The following is a 27,445-nucleotide window of genomic DNA, read 5'->3' as shown; positions in this document are numbered from 1 at the left end:
CACCAGAGCCTTGCCTGGAACAACCGGCCACTGGCTTACCTGAGAGAAGTCTCAGTTAAGTCCTCTGAGGAATGGCCAAATGAAGCGCTCAAAGAACTTGGAAAAATCCATAGGCTTTTCGGATGTGCTTGGCTATGATTCAAGCCCCAAACTCCCACCCAAATAAGGCAGTAAGCTTAAACTCATTCAACTGTTAGTGTGAGGCAACAATCCCTGCACTTTATTAAAGAGAGACGCCATTTTTATAGTAAACTTTTAATATCAAACAATAATTGTTCCATTGTTTCTAGTTCAGTTACAAAACAAGCTCCAAAATTTTATGATCGGTGTTAAATCTGTTGAACACCATAAATTGTGTCCAAGTTTGAGAAAACAGCCATAACATTCTGGTATAAATTATCTACAAAACCCAATATAAACATAAGCTAGCACCCTTTGTACTAGCTCCACAGATCAGGCAAAAGTTGCAGTCATCAAAGCAAAATGGGAGCTGTAGCTTTAGAGTTCATTTCCATTTACACACTTCTGCTGCTGTAGTCTCACTTTACGTTGTGCCTCCAACTGCTTTGCTCTGAGCCATCTCTCTCTTGACAACGTTGTCTGCCCAGCGCTCAGAGAAAGGAACCTGCAGGCAAGAAAGATATGTTGTAGAAACATGGGTTTTAACTTTGCAACTGGTGGCTGCTTACTAGTGTCTTGCGAGCAGCAGGGGCTGGCGGCAGAGAGACGATGAACAGCGCGCGAAAGGGCTCTGGAGAGGGACTGCTTAAAATGGCGGCCACTTGAGCACTGCTGCTGCTGGCACCAACAAAGCCCAGCCCCCTTCCTCCTCTAGGTAGGGTGGGGAGAAGTCAGAAGGGAGGCGCCGCCACTGCCGTGTGAGGGAGAGGGAAAGAACGTGCGCGCTGGTGATCCACACAGCAATTCCCAGACTGTCCGCGGGCCAGATCCAGAAGGCAATTGGGCCTGATTCGGCCTGCGGGCCTTAGTTTCCTAACCCATGTTCTCGGTAGCCCCATAATCCTCCTTTGCAGAATCTGGGTCTGCATGTCATGTAACTTGTTCTATTTAAGTGCATTATATAGTATAGGTTATTTGTAGGCTCCTATGTGTCTAGGTTACATTTCTTGGTAATCCAGGTCAACAATTATCATAACCAGGACCATTTTTTCAGCGGTTTGCCATATGAAAGAGATTTAGTGACTCTCCAAAAGGAAATGGAGGAAGATAAATGAGCAACTGTGGGGAAGAAGGGCCAAGAACTCCCCTGAAGCAGTTAAAGGGATAAGCAAATCTTCAGCAAATTAAGAAACTTCTATGGCATCTCGCAGTTTGCTATTCTGCATTTGTACTCTCACCTTGCCACAAGCAGAGTTCTATGAAGATCATCAGCTGTGATACTCTCAGGGTCATTTTTACGCATTTCCACAAAATCATCTTCTACTGCCTGTAAGAGAAATTGTGTTTTGATTAAATGTAATGATAAAATTATTACACTTCCGAAGTATGTTTTAAATATGAGTTGGAACAACATAGCAAATTACCTTGCTTGTAGCACTGCGCTTTTGAGGCATGTTGAATTCCATCTGGGAAAGATCATTTACCCACTACACAAAATAAACATCCACCCCTTTTCAATGCTACTTTTAGCTACTGTAAGGTAGGAATGTAGTACAGTATTGACAAAATCTTCCATTGAAGGAGGGATTATAGTTCCAAGCCTATATAATGGCAAAGTGCTTTACTCCCAGGTATCCTAGTGTTACAACAGCTCCTAATGGCCAGGGCACCTACATGGCGCCGTTATCCCTTGAAGACAGTATTCTAAAATGAAGAGTGTGTTCTATCCCACCCATGAGAAGATGAGACTACATTTGGCTACTCCACTGCCAATACACACAGTCTGTTCATAGGGATCATGTCCTCCTGCACATTCCCCCCCTTGATAATAGCAACTTAACTGATTCTAGGACAGTTCTTCATATTTTTCAGGAAGCAATAGGCTGAAGCAGTCATTAACGGTCGATTCCCTTTCATAGTTAGGGCAAGGAGTATTGGGGGTAAGAGAGGTGGCAGCCTAGATGGAACTATAACTATATACTCTGCTCGACAAGAGATTCTGGTAAAGCGGAAAGTGCTTTTTTTTACCTTGGTCACTTCATCAGATATACTGTAATCCAGCAGTCTCAGCAAGCTTAGATAAATGCGGAACTTGTTGAGGACAGATGGCAGCACTGCTGTGAGAAGGCTGCTCATGTACTCTTCCATGTTGGGGGGAATGAGCTGTGGCTGCAGGTGGACTTGGCAGTCGGACTGTGGAAAGACATTGCAAAGCATTACTTCTCCTTTACTGTTATCAGTTCCATACTATGAGCAAAGTGGACTGTAATATGAGCCAGATGGGCGGGGTAAAAATTATTAACAAAACACAAATATGGTTTAGACTATTAACAAAACAAAGGTAAAGGGACCCCTGACCATTAGGTCCAGTCGTGACCGACTCTGGGGTTGCGGCACTCATCTCGCGTTCTTGGCCGAGGGAGCCGGCGTACAGCTTCCAGGTCATGTGGCCAGCATGACTAAGCCGCTCCTGGCAAACCAGAGCAGCACACGGAAACACCGTTTACCTTCCCGCTGTAGCGGTACCTATTTATCTACTTGCACTTGACGTGCTTTCAAACTGCTAGGTTGGCAGGAGCAGGGACTGAGCAACGGGAGCTCACCCTGTCACGGGGATTCGAACCGCCAACCTTCTGATTGGCAAGCCCTAGGCTCTGTGGTTTAACTCACAGTGCCACCCACATCCCAAAACTTAGACAAACCTAAATAGATGTATTTGCTACACAGCTGTAACTTGAGGAATCGGGGCTCAAGAACTAGCCTATCTGGTCTATTCTCTCCATCTACAAATGGAACAGCACACATAATGTGTGGCCATCATCTTCCAACTCTTAAGATTGATGTTGTCCTATCGCTACAGCACCCCAACCTTTCCCTTTCATTTCAAAGTAAATGAGATCTTAATAGCAAATATAGCATATTTCACTGAACAGCAGTTGAAAGTGGCAAGTAGTGATAGCACACAAAATTAGTCGGCCTAGGATAGTATGCTCTTGTTCTTCATTAAGAGGCTTTCAAATGCAGAGGAAAAGTGAAGTATTGCCATACCGGTAGGAGCGACCTGCCCTCTGAAGTGATAAGGACATTAATGTTGCATGGGAATTCCATCTGGTGGTAACTGAAGTCATAATCCACCTTCTGCCAAGTTATCAGGTGACCTAGTGCTGTCACATTGTGAACACCTACAGGAAAAAAAAATCCTCTGAAATGTAGATGCAAAGTCTTCAGATTTAAACAAAACACAGTCTTTCAATGATCAGCTGGCAGTTATTTTGTGCAGTATATTACTATCTAGGAATAAATTATCCACTTAAATCACAAAAATCTATGTTATATCACACACACACACACTTCAGCAGGTGTGGCGTCTACTCCAAGAGTTGATGTAATATTACTGTATGTATCATGGCATGTTTCCAGTTCACAGGGATATTAGGTCAAGTCCTAGAGTAGATCCTGGAGTATATATTTGGAAGGAGACAGAATGGAGAATTATATTTTGCACAAGTATATAGCTTCTGCTGTTACAGCTTCTACTGTGCATTCAGTATATCAGTTAAGAATTCCAGGTACTACAGTATCTGTTGAACTAAGTCGCAGAACAAAAAAGCTAGCAATTTCAGCTTTTCAACACCAGAAACTAGTCATCTGAATAAGGAGGGTGCTGGAAAGGGGGGAAAATTAGAGTTTCAGGGTTCCATGAACTTCCATCTATAAGCAATAGCTTTTGTTTCCAGAAATCCTATTGTTCTTGCTTATTCATTCTTCCCTTGTGCCTGCTTAAGTGCTGCAGTGTCCATTTGCTAGGATATATATATCACCAGATGCTATGGTACCCAACATGTCCAGCTGGAAAAGTGCTGTAGCAATCCCTGTGGTCCATGGAACAAGTACTACTACAGCATCAGCATGATTTCAAAAGAAGCTAAGAGACCAAATATGAAGCTCCAGATAGAGGACATGTCTGTTCCCTGATCAGGGAAAGAAATTTAATTCTTCTTTGGCGATCATTTGTAGCCAAGTAAGATGGTCTTCCATGAAAACCGTCTTAACAGTGAGTCAGTAAGTGACTGTGGAGGCCAATTCTGGATCCACCCATCCTTCCACAGTGGGGACATTGGTTTCCAGGCAGACGTTGATCATGGTGAGGGTTTGCCAAATGTGGCTTGCTTTTAGCTTGTTTCTCCTTTTCGCCCTGAGTTTGTGCTTCTTCAAAGTCCATGACACCTTTGGTAAAGGCTGTGCTCCAACTGGAGCACTCAAAGGCCAGTGTTTCCCAGTTATCAGCACTTACACTACATTTTTAAAGATTTGACTTTAAGAACCTCTTTAGTTGTCCACTGGTATTTCACTTTCCATTCTTAAGCTGGGAATAGAGTATAGTCATACCTCAGGTTGAGTACGCTGCGGGTTGCGTACTCGGCTGACCTGGAAGTGTTTATTTCCGGATTCTGCTGCGTGTGCATGCGCAGAAGCGTTCTGTGTGCTCTGTGCATGTGCAGAAGTGCTCTATCTCCGCAAAACTGGAGGTAGGTGTTCCAGTTAGTGAACTTTGCCTCGGAAGAGGAACAGAAGCTGAATGGTGGAAGGGCAGTGGTAGCAGGAGGGAAAGCGTGCCTCGTTTAAGAACACTTTGGTTTAAGAACGGACTTCTGGAATGAATTAAGTTTGTAAACTGAGGTACCACTGCATACAGTAGCAGACAAGAGACACTACCACTTATGTGGTGGCAACTACTATTCCATCCTACTGACCACGTTGTACCTACCAACATCTGCTTTTAAAGCAGAAATGCAGTACTTGAGCATTCCTTCATTTACTATGTCCCTGAGAAAGAAAGGATCGTGGTAGCAATTTGTGACTGTGGGTGACTCCTGTTTTACACATTTGTAGCCTACAGACTAGGCCCTCATTACATGCTCTTTCAAGCGTAACTAACATTAAGACAAAGTATGATCGCAATATTTTATGATCCAACAGAATCAGAAAACCTGCTGGTAGAAAAGTTTAAGATAGCCTGGGCGTTTTGCATAGGAGTTATGAAAATAGCCCAATAATATTATAAGGAGGCTTCACTATTTTAAGCCAAGAAACGTAACTAAATGACAGCAGAAGCTCTATTCTCCCAAGAATGATCTACTGATATAGTGAATTACAGATTTAAGTTTTAGTTTCCCTTAATACAGAGTTTTTCAATAGATGCCTGAGGCTAATAGTGGTAATACTGAGTGAGGAAGCTAACAATATGTTCAGAACTGGCTCGAGCTGGAGGCTCCCACGCTGGGAAAGGCAGCAGTGACTCAGCAAAGCTGGAAACAGCTGCCTTTAGAGCAGCGAACATTCATTCCACCAACGGGCAGAAAGGAAGGAATTCCTTATTAAGTCTTCACAAAAGTACACTGTGAAGTGTACTAAGTTAAGTGAAAACGGAGCAAATTCCCACCCGCCATATCAAACACAAGGTAACAAATTGACTGTTCCATGCACATGTCAGGTTGATCAGAACAAACAAGGCATGGAGTAACTGGAACAATGAATTAAAGTGTTAAGCAGATTTAAGTAATGGTTTTAAATTTAAAGGCTTAAGATTTTGTAGGAGCACTGAGCCAAGTTTTTGTGAACTGCCCTGGAAACTCTCAATGGTAGTAAAAAAAAAAAATCTTTAAAACAAGCAAATAAAAAAATTAATAGTGCTGATCCAGATTTGTCCTTCTGTGAATGGGAGGGCTTATTCCTTTTGCAGATGTAACTCAAAAATCAGTGAAGTTCCTGTTAGAGGAAAGCAAAGCAATTTCTGTCAATTTTGCTTTCCTCCCAGAGCCACCTTTTATGCTGCAGAAATCAGCAAAAAAAATCTCCTTCCAGTTGAGTTGCGAACTGGCACCTATTTATCAAACCCTCCATCTTGATACTAAGCATGGGATCTGAAAGGACTTTAATCCTCATTTTCTGCAGTACTTTAAGCACAGCCACAGTACTCTGCTCTAATCATGCTAATCTGTAAAAATTGGTTAGCTACATATAACATGGATTGTAACGTATGAGAATTTGTTATATATTACAGAGACAATGGCTTGGATCCTAGGTTGCTACTGCTTATGAAAAAGGGCAACTTCCATCAAATTCTCTGTCTGCAGCCCCCTGCGCCATATCTTTACAAAGGAGGTTGCAAAGGCAAAGGGGAGGTTATGTGAACTCTGATGTTTGTCAGAAGGGAAGTTATGATATAAGCCAAGCAGTGGATGGAAACCCTGATCTCGCTGACACCTTAGATAAAATGTCCAATTATTTCAAGGAATAGGATTGCCAGCTTGAGAAAACGCACATACATTTTGGGGGTAAACCACTAGGTTAACTAGCACAAAGGTCCTGCCTGTGGCTGTTGGAATTGGGAGTCTACCCCTGTTATAAAACAAAGATGCCAGCAGTATAAGGAGATGAAGTCGGCACTGCTTCCAAACGGAGCAAAATGATCAGAAACAAAAGTAGGCGGCAGAAACAAATATAAAGCTACCGTAGTAAAGTTCAGGTACTCTGCCCTAAGCAATAAAGTTACAGACTGGAGCCAGTTAGACACACCGTCCAATTAAACTGACACAGATGTGATGACAAAAATGGGTCAACCGAGAGATAACTCTGTAAAATAATGACAGTGCAACCTGAACAGCCAACATTATCCTTTCTAAATGCAGCGATCTGGTTTCTTCTTAATATTTCTGTTAATGCAAGAGAGCTTTGCATTGGGATAATGAATGGATGAAACCCAAATACCAACCTCTAGTGTCAAGCTGTCCTTGCTCAAGCAGAGTCTCATCTATCACAAGGGAGGTATTGCTTGCCAGCTGTAGTACTCCACTGACTAAGCGGTTAGCTGTGTAGTCCTTGTGAGGGTTAAACTTTAAGCAGTTCATGTTCTCTATGGTCATGGGCAGGCGATAGGACTGCCAAGAAAAAAAAAGTTACAAGTTTTCCACTAAGAAGTGTTCCTTTGACAGACAAAACTACACTAAAACAATAACAGAGATATAACAAGATATAACAAGTCAATACACACACACACGATTCCAAAGGAAGTATCAAATAGCTGCAAACAGCAACCACGCAGACATCACAAGTTAAATGGGGAATACAAATGTTTATTCTCAATACACTTAGATATTTCATTAGTAAACTTTTTTTAAAAAGAGAACTGTAGCGAGTTAAGTTTTGTGTGTATTAGTTTTAAAAGATGCAAATCCTATGTGTTTGCGGAGTTTCCTTAAAGCTCCAAATTATCATAGTACCCTTGAGTACTAAAGATGTTGCGTAAGGCAAAATAAACTCTATTCCCCAAAAATATATATACCATAGAATTCCACATACAGATACTCCATTTCTCCATTTAGGTGTTGGCCACTACTATGACCAAGGAACTGAATGTATTGTTCCAATAGCAGTCTTCACAGCTATTGGAACAGAAATATTGTAGGAAAGTGTGCACCTGCCTTTTTTAGGTATACCTCTAACACCTCCAGTTCTGCAATGAAACATCTAGGTGGCTACTGTATTAACATACTCATATAGGTGAACTATTGCACAATCAGTTGCTCCACAAAGCATTTATATATATAGAATTCTTACTGCAGGTACTAGCTGCTGAATAATATGGTATATGTGCTCCGTGTAGACATTATTTCTTGGACAGCCGCTTAAGTTGACTGTGAATTTTCCCAGAGGAAGAACATCTCTTCTTGCATAGCTAGAAAACACACAAAAGAGAAAGCTAACATTTTGAAATTGCTAGAGTGATTGCAAGAAGTTAGTGGCAAATTCATGGTTTTTTTAAAATAAAAAAGCAGATGTCTAGATGTCTCAAGGCTAATAGAAAGCTCAAAAATTGTTTTCCCTCCCCAAACTTTGTAAAGTCAGCTTCAGTTTTATACATCTGAATACCAGAAGAGACCTCAGCTCCATACGTAGATGACGAATGATGATTGGGAGCACAGTTGAGGATATCAATGGTTCAGGTGGTAAATTATTCAGAATCTCCAAATTCTCCTCCACAATTATTTCAATCATCAGGAAAGGCTGAGGTAGTTACAAATATTGGCTCAGCCCTCCCCCTTTTCACTGCCCTCTTAAGAAGGAGAGAAGCCCTGAAGGAATTACATTTCAGGATGGTTTTGTTATAATTAAGTGTTTATTGGGTGAGGCGCAAGGACGGCTTATGTGTCCAGTTAATTGCTCCTTTCAATGGAAGGTGAGAAACAAAACATCCAAACTCAAATGCCCAGGTAGAGAAGTTGCCAAGAATGAGAATGAGATGCAAATAACATATGGAACACATAAGACAATGAGGTCCGTAACTTCCTGATGCTATAGGAGCCCAGTCTGGAGGCGAGCTGAAGGCCCAACCTTAGATGATGAAAAAAAGAGTACAATTTAACGGAAGTAAATTTGGAGAATTTTTGTCCAGAATGTACCACCCTTGAGCAAATTCTCACTCGTTCTTACAAGAATTAGCTGCAGTGAGCCTTGGGCTCAACTGCTTTCCCACCCTCCTCTGGTGCAGTCAAGAGTAGTAAGTTGGCAGGTAAGTATTATGCTCAAATTTGGTTAAACTGTGGTTAGTATTAAATATGGTTAGTTGAAACTACCATCAAGCCAAAGCTAGGGTTGCCAGACTCAACAGAGGACAGGACTTCTGTGCCTTTAATTGTCCTGCTCTCTTTTGACTCTGGAAACCTTAAAGAGAAACCAGCAGACCCTTTGTTTAATTTCCAAGCAAAGGGTCTGCTGGTTCCTCTTTAAGATTTCCAGAGTCAAAAGAGAGCAGGGCAATTAAAGGCACAGAAGTCCTGTCCTCTATTGAGTCTGGCAACCCTAGCCAAAGCATATGAAGCTACCTATAGGTAGGACTAACCACAGTTTAGGATTCAGAGCCAACATTGAGCTGAGGTTTATTGAAACAGAGCTGTACTGGTGGAGGAAGGAGAGCACATGACCCTGAAGTTGGTGCATATAATGACCCATATTTTATCACACATATGTGCTGCCCCCATTGTGTGAAAGCTTCCTAGAGTTCTTGCTTAAGGGAAGCACCATCCATAGCTGCCAAGTTATCCCTTATTTTAAGGGATTTTCCCTTATGCTGAATAGGCTTCCTCGCGAGAAAAGGGAAAACTTGGCAGCTATGGCACCATCTTCAATTTCTTGGGCAATCAAATACCCAAGGATATTCCTGCGTATTTGGGTTCAATACATTAAAACATCTGCTCTGGTTATTAGTTCATAGCTGTTATTTTATCTCTTTGAGCCCCTGAAAGAACACTTAAGAATCTGCTGAGCTGCATGCTAAATCCTAGATTTAAAAAGGGTTGTATGGGAAAAATAAAATGTTCTAAATAGCTGACCAGGTTACTTACACTGTGGAAATGAGATGCAATATAAGGTACTCAGCAGCCAGGCTGTCTCCCAAGAAGGCATGAGTGAGGAAGCCAAGAAGCTCTGCTCTGACTGGTGACAGTTCAGACATAAAACTAGAAACAACTAACAGAGAACAGTAGGGAGTAGACAGAAATACCATTGCCTAACAGTCATATAAAATACAGTTCTTTTTATATGAATGAGTATCAACTGGAGAAAAGACTGGACAACATACAGCTCTATATCCAGCATAAGAGCAAATTTTGCATCTTGCTGTAAAACTTTGCCCACCTACGTTTCACACCATGCTACTTTGTCCAACAGTTGGGGCAAAGTTTCTCAACATAGGCCCTTACTAATATTATTATAGATTCAACATAACTTCTCTCTTATTATATACTTTCCTAAGACACTAACCAATACTATAAAAAAAAATCTGGTCTGCAAAGCAGTACATAATTACACAAGCCAGAACACTATATATATATGTATGTGTGTGTGTGTGTTTAAAGAATATAGATTACACAAGAACACAGGGATGTGTTTGTCATTACAAAGAGCACAGAACTTCAGAATACTACCACCAAGAGGCAAGAAGAGCATGGTTGGATTTGGATCTTGCCATGAAGAGAAGGAGGTGACCCTAACCCTGAAGGAGGATACTGTGCTACAGACTGGCCTCCATGAGCCAGTCCGGGTTTGAATTTGAGAGGTCTGCTGCTTAGCTTCTGGTCTGTAGGTGCCCTCTGCAGGACAGGACCAATGAACACATTGGCCAACATGCAGCAGCATCACTAAATGTTTGGGGAGGCCACTCGTTGGTGACATTTTCATGTAACACTAAAGCATAGTTTAGCACAATATGAATGGGCAGGACAGGCACTGGATTACATGCTTCCCCTTATCCTTTGCACACATGTCTGGGAGGCGCTGTTTGCAAGCTTCTGCTCTTGATTTAAGGTGCAGCTTGCAGATTCATCTGGATCTAGAAATGTGCTTAGCCTTAACTATGGTTTGTTCTGCAGGCCACTGTCAGTAACTATGGTTTGAAGTTGGCTTGTTTGAAAATCAACCATGGTTAATATTAACTACAGTGTAAATGAAACAGCAGCTGTGGTTATGTAAAAGCAGAAGCTGCATGCGAGAAAGGATGGGAGCCTAAGATGCAATGTAGCTGATTCATACAGCGCTCAACTATGGCTCAGTGGAACATGCAGATGTAGACATTAAAACAGCATGTTGTACATGGATTATATGGAAGGTTATTTTAATAATGTCTCCTTTTTAATCTTAATTTGTAAACTACAGAGAATATAAAATTGAAAGGTGGCATATACACATTTTCTAATCTTGCAGTCCTTGGGAGAGTGTGCCAGGGGTCAAATAAGGTTTCAAATCTACCTCTGAGTGGGCAGGCCTCCCTCTGCAAGGCCTTCCTCTGTAGCCTGCACCTTACAAAATTCAGTAAAGGAAAAGGGGTATGTCATGGGAGAGCAGGGAAAGGTAATAGATCCAAAAAAGTCCCAGTCTCCTGACATTATTCATCCCAAATGAGTAAACATATGCAAGTCCCGAAGAAAAAGAAAGAGCAGGTGGCAACAGGACCCCCCCCAACCCCCCCCACTGCTTTACGCTCCCTTTTGTCCTGCAGGGCACCGAAAAAGGTGTTTGCCCTTCAGTTCTCCCTCCCCCACACTGTTTGGATTGCTCTGTAAATAAATAACAATTAAGAAAGTAGTACTGATTATATTGTAATATTTTATCTTTACTCATTACTGTCTACTTTCAAACACAGGATGAATGGCAACTTGAACTTGGACAGAATTGAAGCTAATAAAGCAATTTATTTATTAATTTTCTTCCCCTTTTATGCAAACATTTCTCTAGCGAAATTCAGTGCCCACTTAATAGCTGGCATAACCCACACTTTTAATTAACACTTGTGCTTAAATGAGAAAATTCAATGTATAAAAAGACCCACCCAATTTTCCTTAAATAAAGCTGGGAAATACATAATCATTAATATAAGCTTTGATTTTTTTAGGAGGCTGGCTTCTGCCTCAGAGCAGCATCTAGCAGGGCAACAGCTAGATTTTTACTTAATATTGTAATTAAGAGCTGTTTCGTCAGCTTCCATTCCTTTGCTGAAAAACAACCGATTTGGATTCATGAATCCTGTTCACAGTGAATCCCCCATTAAAGGAATCTGAATGGTTTTTGAGCCAAGGGACATATGCTGTAGGATCCATAGCGACCAGCTATGTTTATAAAAGGATTCAATATGCTCCGTCTCCACCCAGGATCTCATAGTAAAACTTGTAGCCAAAATATAAACAACTTGTGTAAGGAAGAGAAACTACTACTAAAAAAAAAAGTGCCAGGAAGCAAAATCAAGGTCAGTTAAAAACCAAAGAGATCAGTGTTGATAGTAACCTTCTTTAACTATTTGGAGTATGGATCTTTGTAACATACACACTATAATCCTATGATTGCATATTTCATATGGATTTGTTCACCAGCTGAAAGTACAAAATTTACACCAGAGCCTTAACTGTTGCTACAGGGGGTAAGCAATGGTTACTTAGGACTGGCATGGGGGCGGGCGGGTATTTTCTAGGAATAAGCTTATATTAAGTCACATTTCTCAAATAAAAAAAACCACAATGCCAATGTATTTGTGGAAAATCTGGAAAAACCTTAAAATCAAAGGCTTAAAAGATGTTTAGAAGAATACCTTTGTGATCTGAATACGTAGGACTCTGGGAACAAGCTTATTTCTTTGTGTACGAGAAAGTGGAAACAATAAAGTCCAGTGCAGACATTCATCAGTAATGAGGTAATCTTTCTTTTAATAGCTTAACTACTTACAGCTCTTGCTTTCCTCTTCATTAAGGCAGGCAGGCAATAATGGATTTATGTGTTGAAGTTTCTGTGCTAAAATCACATGGATTCTGGGAACTAATGAGGCTGGGGGACTATGAACCCTCTGTTCTTCCATTGTGTCCATACATTCCATAGACTCCACTGGAGAGGATGAATTCTCCCTAGTAAATAAAAACAGCCAAGCTTAAGACATATTTCGTGCAGTTATACAGGGGCGATCAATGAATACAATGACATATAAAATACATGACTAAAAAACGTACACTATGAAAACTGGGAGGGGCAAGTCCTACTAAGAAGGACAGCTATTACAAGGTTTCAACCCCACTTAGAATCAAAACCTGCCACCATGTACTTCTGTGGGAGGAAACTATAAGCTCTACAGGGGAAGGTATTACACATAATAGGCCTCTTTGCTACGGTGGTTGAGGCCAAGATGCAGCAGCATGTGACCAAAAGGAAAAAGGCAACATGGCTAGAAATCCTTCCCAATGTTGCATACACATAACACTTCCAGCATTCTAACAGAGCAATCCTAAGTGGGGTCTGGAGTGGTGCCAGTGTGGTGACTGGCATGGATGTGGCAGCCAACTAGTTCAAGAAGTGTGTGTATGTCCTGTAACTTTCCACAACATCAACTCCAGACTGAAGGACCCATAGATTGGTCTGGGGGCTTCCTGCTGGTTACACTGTCAACAACATAGCTGAGCTTGATTGACGAATGAAGAGGTCTTCCTTCTCACATTGCCTGTCACCCTCATAGCGCTGTGTGCTTAAGGAGACAGCAGGGCATGTGCAACTATGCTGTCAACACCATAGTAAAAGCTGAGCTTAGCTTGCTATTGCAAAAACTGCATCATACTTCTGCTTATTTATACTGCGAATTTGGTTTAAAGAACATTTCATCATCCTTATGGTGTTCATAAACACCTTCCCCATAATTCTATGGAGTGGGAAACAGGCTGAGAGACATACAACAAGTACACGGAAGAGGTAGGACTCTAATCCAAATTTCCCACACTCATGTCCCACCCTGTCCACTGAATTGCACTGGAAACAAAGCAGGATCAGCCTGTGGACAGCCAGCGATCTTCAAAAGAAAGATACTGATATAAATTTCCTGTGTTTCAGTTCTGAAGCACACTGACCAAAGGGTTAAGGACATACTGCCACTTTTATACTGACAAATTACAAATAAAATACTTAAATATTTTTTGTAGCTCAATTCTGTGTGCCTTTCGGTCTTCATCATTATTATCATTAATAATTGTAAATGTTGATCTTATTAATATTAAAATGTTACCTATCTTCGTTGTTCACCATGTTCAGGACTGGATCGACAGATAAAATCCCGTACACCTCAAGAACATCATTCACTTTGAAACTATCTCCGTTTTCATATATCTGTCACAAAGAGTATTTTTAAGAGAAGAGACAGATTATAGTAACATAATGCATAGAGCTGAATATTAAGCCAGGACTTATCTTTACAGGAATGAGCAACGGCAAATAGGAATTGATGAATCTGTCAATTTCAGTTTCTTCCAGATGCTCATTCCTCCAATATCAAGTTCAGTTCTTCACTTTTCTGCATCAATTTGTGAATTTCTTTTTAAAACGGTCTCCCAAAAATTCACCCACGTTTTAGTGCTCATTTTCCCCAATACACACATTTCTGTAAACCTTTTCTTCTAATGTGTATATTACTTATGTTATTTTTACTAATATATGCATGTTTTATGTATACTGTCCCCCTACACATTTATGCATACTGTACATTATTTGGGTGGAGAACTGCACAGCAAAATTCAGAGAAGCGAGATAGCTGCATTTCAGCTCACGTATTGTTTTGGGTTCTGCCAATTAGGTAGGTTCACATTTGCAGTGTGAAGTGAATTGAATTTCTGCCTCATTCCTCACTAGTCTCATACTCTTGTACTTTCCCTTCTTTCTTTTGGTAAGGCTGCAAGGAGGACTCTGGAAGTGTTCGCTTCTGTTTTGGATTAACTGCAGCTTGTCACAGTCTCTGAATGCAGACAAAATGTGGTTAATCTTAACTATATTGTACTGAAAAAAGCAGATTTTGAACCTTGGATTACTGGTTTGTTTCAACAAACCATAATTAAGATTAATTGCAGTTTAGGACTTTAGGATTTTGAGTAAACTACAGTTACTCCAAAAGAAGCAACAGCTTTAGATCTTTTCTTTGTGGCCACAGTGGATGAGCACAGAGGGAAGGGAGAGCACAAACCTGAGGCTCGCTGCAGCTCATTCCTGTAACAATAAACCATCCAAATACAAATGGTATCTGAAGAAGTGTGCATGCACACAAAAGCTCATACCAATAACAAACTTAGTTGGTCTCTAAGGTGCTACTGGAAGGATTTTTTAAAAATTTGTTTCATCCAAATACAGCCAGTGTATTTCTCTAGCAAAATCATGCAGTAGATCTTAACTTAACCGTAGAGACTTAAGAGAGCAAGCAGAAGTATTGGTTTCTTGCACATTTCATTATATCTGCCACTTATTGGTCGCAGACACCTGTAATAACTACCTGCATTTCACCCATTTCCATGACTTTAGCACTGAACTTTACTCTTTACAGAGAATATATTAATCATTTCAGAAATATGCAGCAGTAATGGTCAGAGCTGCATAACACACAACCCTTTACTAATCAATACGCACAACCCCCAGCACAGACACAACAACTGTTGGTCTACTTCTTAGCTCACATTCCAGTTTTTGGAGACCTACTTTGGAGATTTATGTATTGTCCTTCATTGTGTGAGATACGAGTATCCTGCTGTTTCACCTATGTCAACTCACATAAAATATATGATCATGGTTGTTTTTTTAAAGAATGCACATATAACCTCATAACTTCATCTGAATAAATAGGATTAAAAGAACATGACATCTCAAGTGTCTAGTTATGTGAGTACAACTGCAGCTACACATACTTCTGTGTTCTGAATTATAATAATATACCCTAGTTAAACAGTGCATTTAATGGCAGGATTTATTTTAAGGATTACATTATTTTGGTTTTCTTAAGAACAGAAGAGGCTTGCTGTATCAGGCCAGAGGCTCTTTAGCCCAGTATCCTCTTCTCACAATGGCCACCCAATGGCCACCCCACATGTCTATGAGAAGCCTGCAAACAGCACCTGACTGCAGCCACACACTCACTCTTATGACTCCTCAGTAATGGGCATTCAGAAGCTTATTATCTTCATCAGTGGAGGTGGAACTTAGCCTCCATATTTCGCCAATGGATTTAACACGTAAACAAGGTAATGCTTAATACTGCTTGATAGGCTTATTACCTTCACAAGGCATGCAGGGCCTTTCTCTCCTGGAAGTGGAAAGTTTAGATCTAGCGGAGGTGAGCAGTTTAAGGAGATCGTCTGATGTCTTGCAGATGCTTCTGTTTCTAATCGCTTTGGCTCTCCACTCCCATGGATATCAGGCACACTTCCTGCAAGTTAGAAGAAGCAGTTTCTAATCAAAGTCTGAAGTTGAAATAAAAACTTCCAGTTTTTCAAAGAAGCTTTAAAAGGCCAGAGGTTCCCCACCAAAGCTTTAAAATGTGCTGAACTACAAGGATTAGGGTAAAAAAAGAGTAAATGTTGTAATGGGGTGCATCCAATGTAGTGCAAAATTAGAAGCATACAGTACTTGTTTTGGTGGTGAAATATTTTGCACCAGTAGAATGTTGTTGTGCAAGAGAATGCATAAGCAAGATGCTGGTAACAATCAGTTGCACAACAAGTTTTGACTAGCACAGCTGCTGCGCTGGATTCCTCTGTTAGGCAACATTAAACTCACCAGTCCATTACTGCAAGAGCCCTTGATCTAGTGGAGAGAGAATCATGGATGGAGCCCAGTAAGTGGAGCTTTGCTCTTCATGTATTTTTCAGAGTACAAAAAAAAAATGTGCTTCAATATAACAGCTATTAAGAAGTGACTTAAAATAAAAACCATCAATGTCTAATCAGTTGATACCCTGATGTTGCTCTCTCTGTTTAGATGGATGCAACTCCATATCTTCATCTTCCTCATAACTCCTCTTGTGGCGACTTGGTGTGTAGGATGTTGAAGGGCAAACTCGAGCTTGGCTTACACTGGTATAGGCTTAAATCTCTAGTTAAGGACAATAGCATTTACTGAAGTGATCAACCCAATCAACCTGGTATTTCAATTGTATGGAATGGTTTAAAATAAGACGGGGGAACAAGACACTATTCTGTCATGGGATGTATGCAACAAAAGAACACATTCCACATAACAGTGCTGTGCCATACATTCTAAATGCAAATGGACCATACCCTTAGCTATGCTTATTCTTTCACCACCGTTTGGGAGATTTCTGCTTTGAGTGGTTCTACAGAGATAGAGCTCAACCACAGGAAAGGGAAAGGCCACAGCTCTGTGGTACAATCTCTGCTTTACATACAGAAGGTCCCAGGTTCAATCACCAGCATCTCGAGATAAGGCTGGCCTGAAACTCTAGAGAGCTGCCCCCTTTCAGTGTAGACAATCCTGAGCTAGATAGACCAAGAATGTGACTCAATATATAGTTAGCTTCCTATGTTCCTAAAGGTGTAGAAAAATAATAAAGAATCATTGGCAAGTGGCAGCAGGCTGTACCCAAATGGTGACGGAACGTTATTTGGCTCCCGTGGCCCAAAGTCCTCCATTCCTGAATTATAATGTTATTAGTTTAATTGCACAGTATCATCAACAAAATCCCAGATCCAAAATGTTGTCAAAAGCCGTTAATAACCCTTGTTAATCTGCCTCACACTTGCCTTTATCTTTACAAACTTCCACCTTTCCAAGTTATTGTGACGATTCTCTATAGCCTAAGGCAGGATATTACTGTCACAATTCTCTATATAGCCTTAGGCTATAGAGAATCATGAAAATAACTTGCATCTCCTAGCATATGAAACTCCTTAGGAACATTTTCTATCTAATCTAACAAACTCCACTGAAGTGACATAATTCAGCCTCAGTTACAGGATTAACCACAGCTACTTCCACCAGCTGAGTAATTTTACTGGTCTTAAAGCTACATTCAAGCTTGCCTTTCTCCCTCAAAAAGGTAATCTACAATGTATACTAAATTTGATAGGATTTGTTATCTTTGGATTAACCACCAGAGGGAGTCATACTTTTCGGAAGACTTCAATTTAATAGTATTTTAAAATTTTAAAAATGTACAAAGCTACTCATCTGCTTGTGTGGATATGCCTGTAAAAACTGACCCTACATTTTTATGGAATAATTAAAAAACAACACTTCAACTTTCTTTGTAGGACAGCACAGCACCTTTTCTTCAGATTTCAAGGCACTTTAATCAGATAGCTCAGTCGGTAGATCATAAGGCTCTTAATCTCAGGGTTGTGGGTTACAGCCCCATGCTGAGCAAAAGATTCCTGCATTGCAGAGGTTGGACTAGATGACCCTGGTGATCTCTTCCAACTCTACAATTTTCTTTCTCCACCCCACACTGCATATATATTTTTCTAAATATCAGCATACAGCAGAGTCAATGAACTGCAAAGGATATTTCTTTCACCCATGCCGACTCTCCAGGCACTGGAACACAGTAAAAAGTCTGTCTGTCTCCTGTTACTATTTGTTTAGGGTTTAAGTCTATTTCTTGATGAGGCTAGAAAAGAATCAAGTGACATTACACAACATTAGAATACTAGATATCCAATAATATTTGGCCATGTTCACTTCAAATAATTCTAGCCTACTTGGTCAGTTTCAACAGAAGTTAATCTACCAGAATATTAAAGAGTTCAAAAGTATTTATGTTTCAGAAAGGGTTGCAGATTCATATAGTGGTACTCCTTTTCACACTAAGATACAATAAATTATGTTCTTCCAACAACCATTTTCATGGTGCAGCTGATGCTTTAAACCATTTTAAATGCAAAAACAAAACATCTGAAAATAGTTTTCCTATTATGGAACAATAATCATGCAGGTTTTATTCTTAGAAACTGGAATAACTGCTTCATCATAATCACAGGTTCTGATAGTTAATACTGCAGAACTATGATACTAGCAGGTAGGTAGCCGTGTTGGTCTGGATCGAAGTAAAATAAAAAAATTCCTTCAGTAGCACCTTAAAGACCAACTAAGTTTTTATTTTGGTATGAGCTTTCGTGTGCATGCACACTTCTTCAGGACTTCTTCAGAAGTGTGCATGCACACGAAAGCTCATACCAAAATAAAAACTTAGTTGGTCTTTAAGGTGCTACTGAAGGAATTTTTTTATTTTACTATGATACTAGCAGTCACAAAAATAAACAAATAAAATGGGCTTATTTAACAATTTGATATTGTATGCCATAATGACGCATCAATGCTTGCATCACTCAGACAAAAAACCCCAGTATAATGTAAGAATTAAAGCTCAAATTAAATTAAAACATTGAATCAATCAATATACTTTAATAAAAGCCTCATTCTCTTGATGCCAAATCTTTATGTAGCCAAAATGGCAACATCCATGAGCAAGAAGGATGTATCAGCAGATGTGGAGGAATCCCAAAGTTTGCAGGAGTACCAATCAAAATATTGGAGGGGGGGATCTAAAAATGGGGGTGGAGTGACCTGAAATGACCTATGGAAGACTGAACATGCTCACTATCCATAAAATGCTGACGGGGCTGGAGAAACAACAGAGTGGAAATGAGGATCTTGAAGAAGGGCATGGCTGGTTTGTTGGAAGCCAGTAAATGAGACTTTACACTGCAATGTTTTATTACTGATGCTACTTGTTTATAACTAAATCTCAATGTTCAAAGAACCATGAATTTTCAGGTAACAATCTTATTAAGAAAAATAAACATTCTGTGGCAACAGCATCATTGTAGCATGAGCTTTCATAATCAAAAGCCCACTTCATGCATCTGTTGAAGGAAGGTCTTGTCTTGTTTGTGAAAGCTCATGTCACAAGACTTGTTTTTACACCAGCAGACCAATGTGGCTACTCTCCTAGAATGTAGGCATAAATGAGACTTTCTATATTTTTAAAAAAATGAAAATGAATTCAGTACTAGATGCACCAAAAGAATCAGATCATCAAAACCAGTTTGATAGTCTGTTCTATTTCCACTTCACACTATTGTCTGTGTAATACAGGACAGAGGCATTATCAAGTACACCACTAAATACATTCTTAGTTGTAGTGCTGGAATCAACTTTTTGCCAATACAGAAAAATATCCCTGCATACATATCCTTGTTGAAATAAACTTCTCTGAAGTACTATTTTTTCTTTAAGTAGGCACCCCCAAACTTCAGCCCTCCAGATGTTTTGGACTACAATTCCCATCTTCCCTGACCACTGGTCCTGTTAGCTAGGGATCATGGGAGTTGTAGGCCAAAACATCTGGAGGGCCGCAGTTTGGGGATGCCTGCTTTAGAGAGAGGTGCAAGAGAAGCATGGCGGGGGCACATATCTATGGGATGACATTGCACAGAATTAAGAAACATTACTTGCAAGGTTCGGGTTTATCCCTTTAAAACCTACATTTAAACCCCCACAAACTGCTAGATGTTTTATTCAAAGGGAGGAATTCAATGTTACTCTTCTAATCGTTCTGTCAGTGCAAGCATTACAGCTTGCCCAGCCAAACCATCTCCCCTCTGGATTCTGGGGATTATTCAAACCCCAAACGAAAAATGGGCGGGGGACGGGGGACGGACAGGGAGCTATATTTGCCATATTATCACTCACCCCACATTCTGCTACATCTCTGTATTTTCCAAAATGCAAAACCTATTAAAAAGAAGACAATGTGAGATCACTGTTGTATCCTACATCAGTTCACATTCATTTCTATGCATAACAGAAGCATCTTCAATTGTGCTTATGCTTTAAGTATCAGCATTGCACTACATATTTCAAAGTAAAGATCAAAATAAATCTGTCAAATAATTTAATTTAATATGGGGAAAATGCCTTCTGAAAGCAGCTACAAAATACTCCTACAGAAGAAGAGCTAAATCATGATGGCTTGTGGCTCTGCTTGACACAGATGTTCAGGAACTATTGGGAGGCTAATAATCAAAATATGATTATGTAAATTTCATATTTAAAAAGGGCACACCCCTTCAGTTATACCAATAATTGATGTGGTGGCCTGGCTTCCCAAGAGGCACTGCTGAACCTTCTGCCATGCTAATTAATATGCAAAGCAGTTCAGCTGAGAGCAAGTCCAAGATAGTACTTTTATGCCGCAGACATGCCTGTTTCTTTAAAGACCTGGAAGTCGTCCATCTAAGTAGGGTCGTCTCAGTCTTAGTAGGAATATCTGTAGGTCTCAGTCCTTGAGTAAATCACTGCATATGCCCAGCACAAGAAATGCCAGGGTTTGGAGCATGATAACGATGCACCTATCCAGAGTTAAAACAAAATGAGGAATCCTCTTTCTTAAGGACTGATTACTCACCATCTCCTAATTTCAGATTACTCAAGCGTGGGGTGCTCTTCACTGATGAACTGTTGAGGGATTTTTAAAAGCATGGATTGGTTGCTAATACCCTGTGTGTGTCAGGAGGACTTGTGGAAAGGGAAGTGACTGGGTTTTCCCCCTCTTTCACCCTCTGTCGAACTTCTGCAAAAGCCCCATGGCCCCATGTGACATGGAACAATAAGCAGAAGATTTGAGAGAGGAGCTGGATGATGGCCACCATAAATCATGGCTGATTAGTAAGGCAAGGACACACAGAGAGAGTACGTATTTGTGCATGTGAGAAAGCAATAAGGACCATAATAAAGAAGAACCACTTACACATGATTTAGTATGTATGTCAATTGTTTCATAAACATTCATATAAAATTCAGGATCAAACATATCTTGAACCATACAGCGAAATTTCACTAAACTGTTTGGTTTTAGATAATGTAGAGGGACATCATTCAATGAAGGCACCTGTTGAAGAAAATAATAACATTGAATTACTACTTTCACATGGCATATACAGAATTTTACTCTCTAATGAAACCTTAATTTATATAGTAATTAGGAATCATGAGGAAATCAATCTATTAAAAAATTATAATGTATATTCTTTAGTAATCTAGCAGCAGCCATATTGTTTGTTTATATCAGCCAGTGAAAAAAAATGTTAAGTTCACAATAGTTTTACTACTGTGTATAATAGATAATCGGTATAATAGATAAAACAGATGTGTTTTCTAAGATAGATCCAGCTTTTTAGAAGTCTTTTACCGCTAGATTTTGACCTGGGCAAATGCTGTGGCTCTTTGGTTAAACCACTTCTGCTAACATCTACTTTTCTTTTTGTTAAATGCAGGTGCTAAGAGCCAAGAAAAGATCCATAGCATTTTGAATAACCATGATAAACAGTAAAACTGTATGAATTTAGCATGGTACTGTACTGTCATCATTCAAACCTTCATTTTCTGAATTCACTGTGTGCCCTTCATTACAAGGCTTAATTGTCAATTATCCAGTCTCTCAGGCTATCAGGATGCTGAGCTATAATCACACTTCAGTTTACTCTTTTGTACTTTGGGGATGGGGATGAATTTGCCAGAGAACACTGATGTTCAAATATTTAATCTCAACTAAGCCAACACCGAGTGTCATTCAAACAACTTGTCATCAGAAATAGTGATCTTTCTGGAATGCTTATTATTCTACTCTGGTATGCTCATGTGACTTCCCCTTTGTGTTCATGTCTAATTCTACCTACAGCATGTTTTTACCCTGAACTCCCAGGTAGGTGGGTAGAGGTAGGCAGCCTAGGCATTAGTTAAAGTTGGCACAGGGGAAAGGCAGCTTTTCCTAGTATGGAAATACATTTGTGGGAAAAGCTTCGCTATGATCATATTCACTCTAATTTTGTGTTATGACATGTCCGTCTCCCATGGCAGCCATGTTGTGACTGGCACCCACAATACTCTCTCAAAATCCAAAATTTGCCCAGTAGTTCAAAAGGGTTTGTGACCCCCTCTTCTACAGTATGCCACTGCGAAGACTTATCCTAGAGCAGGCATCCCCAAACTTGGCCCTCCAGCTGTTTTGGAACTACAACTCCCATCAGAACTTGGTGTAATTTAATCACCTAAAATGCAGGTGTAACTAAATCCCCCCAGTAAGAGTGAATGAAAGGACAGAAAATGAAGATTTGCATTTCCCCCGCACCCCGTCAACCAGGAGCAATTAGAATGCAATTTAACTTACAGAGATACGCCTTTTAACTGCTTGGTTAGGACTGCTCTGCCCATCTGCTTGGAACCTTACAATCCTTTTAGGAGTTTTTCTCAGTTCAGTTCGCAAATTTATTTAAAGCAATGTTACAGGAAGATAAAACACAAGAGTACTGCCACCAAAGCAAAAGGGCAGGACCTTGATATGTAAATAAGCCCATTTTTACCCAGTTAGTAGCATTATTTTCTTTCAGCTTCTCTCTGAAGTATTCTGTTACTTTTCTCTCCCATTCAGGATTCAGACTATTTTGAGCTAGGAAAAAAAAAACCAAATGAAATTGAACTATTTCAGAACATTCGACAATCCAATGTATTTGGGCAATAAAATAGAATCCTGACTTAACTGCAAACACAATTTTTGGAAGAATATTGTCAGATAGCATTAATTATTGGAAAAAAATAAAGAGCTTGATTCAAGTAGTAAGGCTAACATTTGTTAGTATTGGAGACAGCATGCCTCTGAATACCAACTGCTGGAGTTCATGAACAAGAAAAATGCCACTGCATTAAATTAAGCAAATTGAATATTTAGACTAGAGATAGGGAATGTGTGGCCTTCCACATGCAGCTGAACTCCAATTCCCATCAACTTATTGATTCCCATCAACTCTAGACAGTATGGCCAGTCTTCAGGGATGATGGGAGTTGTGTTCCAGCAACACATGGGGAGTCACAGGTTCTGAATCCTTGATTTAGTCTGTCAACCAAATGTGGGGTGAAAATTTTTCCAGAAACAGAAAATTTCCCAGTGTTTACAAACTTACAGCAGCTTCAAAACCATTTTGCTGTTTGCAAAGGGCTTTAAGGCAGCTCCCACTCCTGTTTCAGTCTCTTTGAAATATTGCTCTTTGAAGCAGCTCCACGCTTCTCCTTTAAGCAAACAAGTGGTAGAGACGGTGGAAGAGGAGAAAGACACCAGCAGATCTGAATCAATGAAGAGTGTTCAAAACTCCCATTGTTGAAGGTGCATTTTGCGACAGGGAATTTAATTAGCGTGAACAGTTTCTGAGCTCTGGGCACAATACTGTGCCTAAGATTTCAGATTAAAACTGCAGAGTGGAAGGAAAGGAGGACCTTTCTCTGCCTCCCCACTTCCAGCTACTTTCTGAAGATTGGAGAAGAGACCCTCTTAAGAATACGGTATTAGGGGGGTGGGCAGGGGAAGGACTAGACCATGTGAAAAACAAGCATAATATTTTAGCTGCAGTTCATTCATTTTCAGCTTTGTGTTCTTGTTATAAAAAAGTGCACCTAGACATTCCGTTGTTGCACCCATAACCTAGGTTTAAGGTGCCATTTAGTGCCAAGCTTTCATATCTCAGTTTCTTTTGAGCTGATGAGTGGGGATTAAATCCTGCTGCCTTGGCTGCACGATCCTGTTTGCTTCTAGGAACAGGGCATGCAGCCAATGCAGGGTCGGACCCTGTTCTCCTGCCCTCCGTGATGGGTGGGTTGATGTGGTTTGGGGAAAATGGCTGATGGGGTCAAATTGGATTCTATGGAGGCCCAAGATTGACCCATGGGCAGGAAGTCATCCACTCCTGCTCTATAGCATCAGAAAAGTCTCCCAAAATTTTCCAAATATCCCACATTACTGGCAAATAGGATTAATATATACTTTCCATGTCATGAAGAACAAACTGTCCTTGCCAATTAAATGCTTAAAAATCCTGCTAAGGCTTTTTTTTTTTTGAGTCAAGAAGTTGTAAGAACTTAGTAAATCTGACACTCCAAGTTCACTTTATTTTAGATAGCTTATAAGTTTTCATGGCACTTTGTAAGTAGTTGTCTTATTCTCACAAACTTGATAAATGGTGAAAAATTATTTTTGAACAAGAATATTAATTGTGTGAATAATTGTCGTCTATGTGCTGTACAGGTTGCACAATCATTATTAACGGCACATGTTGTATTTCTTCAGCAGAAGCTAGAACCTGCTGGCAGACTGCAGGCTGGGCAGCTGGGAGACAGCTGTGTGTGATTTCTGCTGGAATCCAAGGATGGGGCTATGGGAGAAGCAAGATAATCTTAAGGTGTATTAATGCCATGAAGCTCTCCATCATAGATTTGGGTCATATATACGTGTAAATAAACAATATACCCTAAAGACAGCAGAATCTCTGCTATACTTCATTCTGAAGGAACATGACCTGGAAGTGCCTGGAACCCCTTGAATCTCACACTGCTCTGAGATTCGAGGGGGTGGGGTGCAACAATATAAATTCTGTACTGCAGAAGATATTAGGCATTTGTTTCCATAAAACATATGCTTACAAGTTAATTGTTACCATTGCAGGCTGTCGTTATTCACACCAATCAGTAAGCTACTTGATTTTAGTAGCTCTGTTTTGGTTGTTTAAAGCAATGGTCATTTATTTTAATTGCCTTGCTTTAAACCCACACATCCTGGGAGACACAGACACCCCAGTTAGATACTCCAGCAACTGATACTGGTAAGGAACAAAACACGCAGAAGCCAGGCGGCGTGGTATTTACCTGCCTAACTGGGCTTTGACATACACCAGCCTAATACCACGCCCTCACTTTATTCTGACCTCTTCCAGAGGGCTCTGATCTGGCCCTGGGGGGGGGGGGGAGTGATGCTGAAGGCTCCTTGGAAAGTTGCCGATTCCGGATTCTTTAGCATACTACACCCGTTCCTGCGTTCTGCTTTCAGGGCGCTTCACAACCACAACAGCCGAGCTCTGCCATGCGATCCTGCCCTAGAGTGAGAGCCAGGCGTCCGCTGCCCTCTCGCTGGGCAAGGCCAAGCTCCCCAGTAACGCCTTCCTGCTCGGCCCACTTTGCCCTGCCGACCCCTTCTTCCTGGTTGATCCCGGCCCAGCTGGCCTGTCTCAGCCCCGGCTTTCTCGAAGCCTTCTCGGCTTTGCTCGTTTGCCTTGCCGCCCTCCCAAGTCCCCCCCCCGCTTCTCCTCCCTCCGGTTCCCCCTTCGCTTACCGAAGATGCCTTGCACGATACTGAGGGGGCAGTTCAGCCAGTCCGCCACACACGGCATGTCGTCGGCTCTCGGACCAGGAGGCACACGCGGGTGTTCACCGACGGTCGCACACAGTATCCCTCCGACTGCGGGCAATGGCGCGCTTAGACAGGCAGGCAGGCTGGCGGGCTGGCGGGCTGGTGCTTCGGGAAGAGGCGTTGTCGTCGTCGATAGCGGCGCGCCCGAGGCCGAGCTGACTCTCCTTCTCTCCGCCTCACTTCCCCCTTCCCCTCTGCGCGGGCTCGGGTTGGCGGGAGACGAGGGGGAGGCGCCGGCGCCGCCATCTTAGGGGCGGGCGGAAGGGGCCGGCCCGGCCGCCAGAGGAACCCGAGAGGCAGCCCTGAGACGTGGAAGCGCCACAGCCATGGCTACCCCGAAAGCCTCCGTGGCGGCTGGCGGCTCCTCCTCGGCTGGCGGCGGCACGAACTTGCTCTTCTCCTCGTCGGCCACCGAGTTCAATTTCACGGTTCCCTTCATCCCCGTCAGCCAAGCCCCTCCGCCTCCTCCAGCTGCTGCTGCCGCCTCTGCAGGCGCCTCGGGGCCTGGTCTCCTGCCCGCAGGTAACTCGGCCGGGGGGTGGGGGCTTGGACATCTTCGTAGGTTTCTTCCCACCCCACCCCCCTCCACACATCAGGGTTGCTTTTCTGTGGGTTGCCCGCGCCCGAGGGACTCGTGGGCAGGTGAAAACGCGCGCCCGTTTGTTTGCAGGTGGTGGATGTGTAGCCCATCTCGCGGGGGACTCGCAAACTGGGCAGATAGGCACGGGAAGCTTGTTTGTGTGAAAGTGCTTCCTTTGGAGGGACATGGGAGGGACGTGGCTTGCATGCCTCCGAAAGGAAGCCAGTGATCGAGAAGGTGTCGTGGCTTAATTCGTGCCAGACGTCGGACCCGCTAGTGGCGTATATGAGCCGGAAGCCTCACCGGCCAAGAGCCGGCTGCAGGTCTTCTACCAGTTGCTCTTGATGTGAATGGTCGCCTCTCAGCCTTTCCATAGAGATGTCACACAGGCTCTGGTACTGTTATCCCCTTCCCTATAAGCAGTGCTTTACACCTGCTGAGATGAGATCAAGTCCATGCTAAAAGAGCATTAAAGAGAATATAATTACTTGTGCTGAATTTTGGGGAAAGTTTGTCACTGGGTGTTTTCAAACTCCTCCAGAGAGTTGCAGTTCTTTGTGAAAACAATAACAAGCTCTGTGCTTCGTTAATCCCTCAGGGTGGATTCTTGATTATCTTGTCAGTGTGGGAGCCCTAGCATCCACTTTCATTTTGCCTGTTCCATTGGATTACAGGTAGATTTTATGCTGTGTCTGCCTTCCATTTTGGAACCGTTCTAAAATCCAGCAGCTCATGCTACACAGCCAGTCCTCACTACTTTTTGTTTGCGCTTAAGAGTTTTTTAGAATAGGGTTTGTTTATTTGTATATCCTGTTCTTTTCATCTTGTGCTTATTGAAGATGATGTGACTACCTTTGATGATAAATCATTTGCTGGTGTGAATTAGACTAAAATTGTGGATTGTGATCCCCCCAACCTCTTAGGAAAAGCAAAATGCTTCATTTTAGACATTGCTACAGTGGCACCTTAGTTTAAGAACAGCTTAGTTTATGAACAACTCGGATTAAGAACGCTGCAAACCTGGAAGTAGGTGTTTTGGTTTGTGAACTTTGCCTTGGAATAAGAACATGTTCTGCTTCCTGTTGAGTGTGTTCCGTTTGTAAATTGAGTCCCCCGCCGCTATGGGAAAGCATGCCTTGGTTTAAGAATGCTTT

General features: G+C 41.5%; 2 protein-coding genes across 2 annotated transcripts in view; one reads left to right on the top strand and one right to left on the bottom strand.

The window, feature by feature from the left end:
• Positions 1-239: 239 nt before the first annotated feature.
• On the bottom strand, positions 240-25,947 carry MCMBP (minichromosome maintenance complex binding protein). Its single transcript, XM_088670507.1, has 16 exons — positions 25,634-25,947; positions 22,842-22,927; positions 21,230-21,370; positions 20,173-20,214; positions 17,989-18,088; positions 16,417-16,548; positions 15,738-15,889; positions 13,712-13,812; positions 12,394-12,569; positions 9,525-9,648; positions 7,741-7,858; positions 6,896-7,061; positions 3,169-3,302; positions 2,149-2,313; positions 1,359-1,447; positions 240-625 (listed from the first exon to the last, which is right to left on the bottom strand). The coding sequence occupies exons 1-16, from the start codon at positions 25,689-25,691 to the stop codon at positions 499-501; spliced, it is 1,911 nt and encodes a 636-aa protein (XP_088526633.1). The 5' UTR covers positions 25,692-25,947; the 3' UTR covers positions 240-498.
• Positions 25,944-27,445, top strand: part of SEC23IP (SEC23 interacting protein) — a 28,169-nt gene continuing 26,667 nt past the window's right edge. Inside the window, exon 1 of the mRNA XM_060274785.2 lies at positions 25,944-26,233. Coding sequence (XP_060130768.1) covers positions 26,038-26,233 — 196 coding nt within the window. The 5' untranslated portion in view covers positions 25,944-26,037. The remainder of the gene's footprint in view (positions 26,234-27,445) is intronic.

This window comes from Zootoca vivipara, chromosome 5 (assembly GCF_965207765.1).
Source record: "Zootoca vivipara chromosome 5, rZooViv2.hap1.1, whole genome shotgun sequence".
NCBI classification, from domain to species: domain Eukaryota; kingdom Metazoa; phylum Chordata; class Lepidosauria; order Squamata; family Lacertidae; genus Zootoca; species Zootoca vivipara.
The sequence above is the reverse complement of the archived record's forward strand: the minus strand, read 5'-3'. Positions and strand labels throughout refer to the sequence as shown.

Excerpts from the sequence above, each read along its gene's own strand:
- MCMBP (XM_088670507.1), bottom strand. The coding sequence starts at position 25,691 with ATGCCGTGTGTGGCGGACTGGCTGAACTGCCCCCTCAGTATCGTGCAA. Across the intron at positions 15,890-16,416 it reads ACAGAGAGAGCAACATCAGG|GAAGTGTGCCTGATATCCAT; the intron begins GTATCAACTGAT and ends TCTAACTTGCAG. Across the intron at positions 626-1,358 it reads AGAACTCTGCTTGTGGCAAG|GTTCCTTTCTCTGAGCGCTG; the intron begins GTGAGAGTACAA and ends TCTTGCCTGCAG.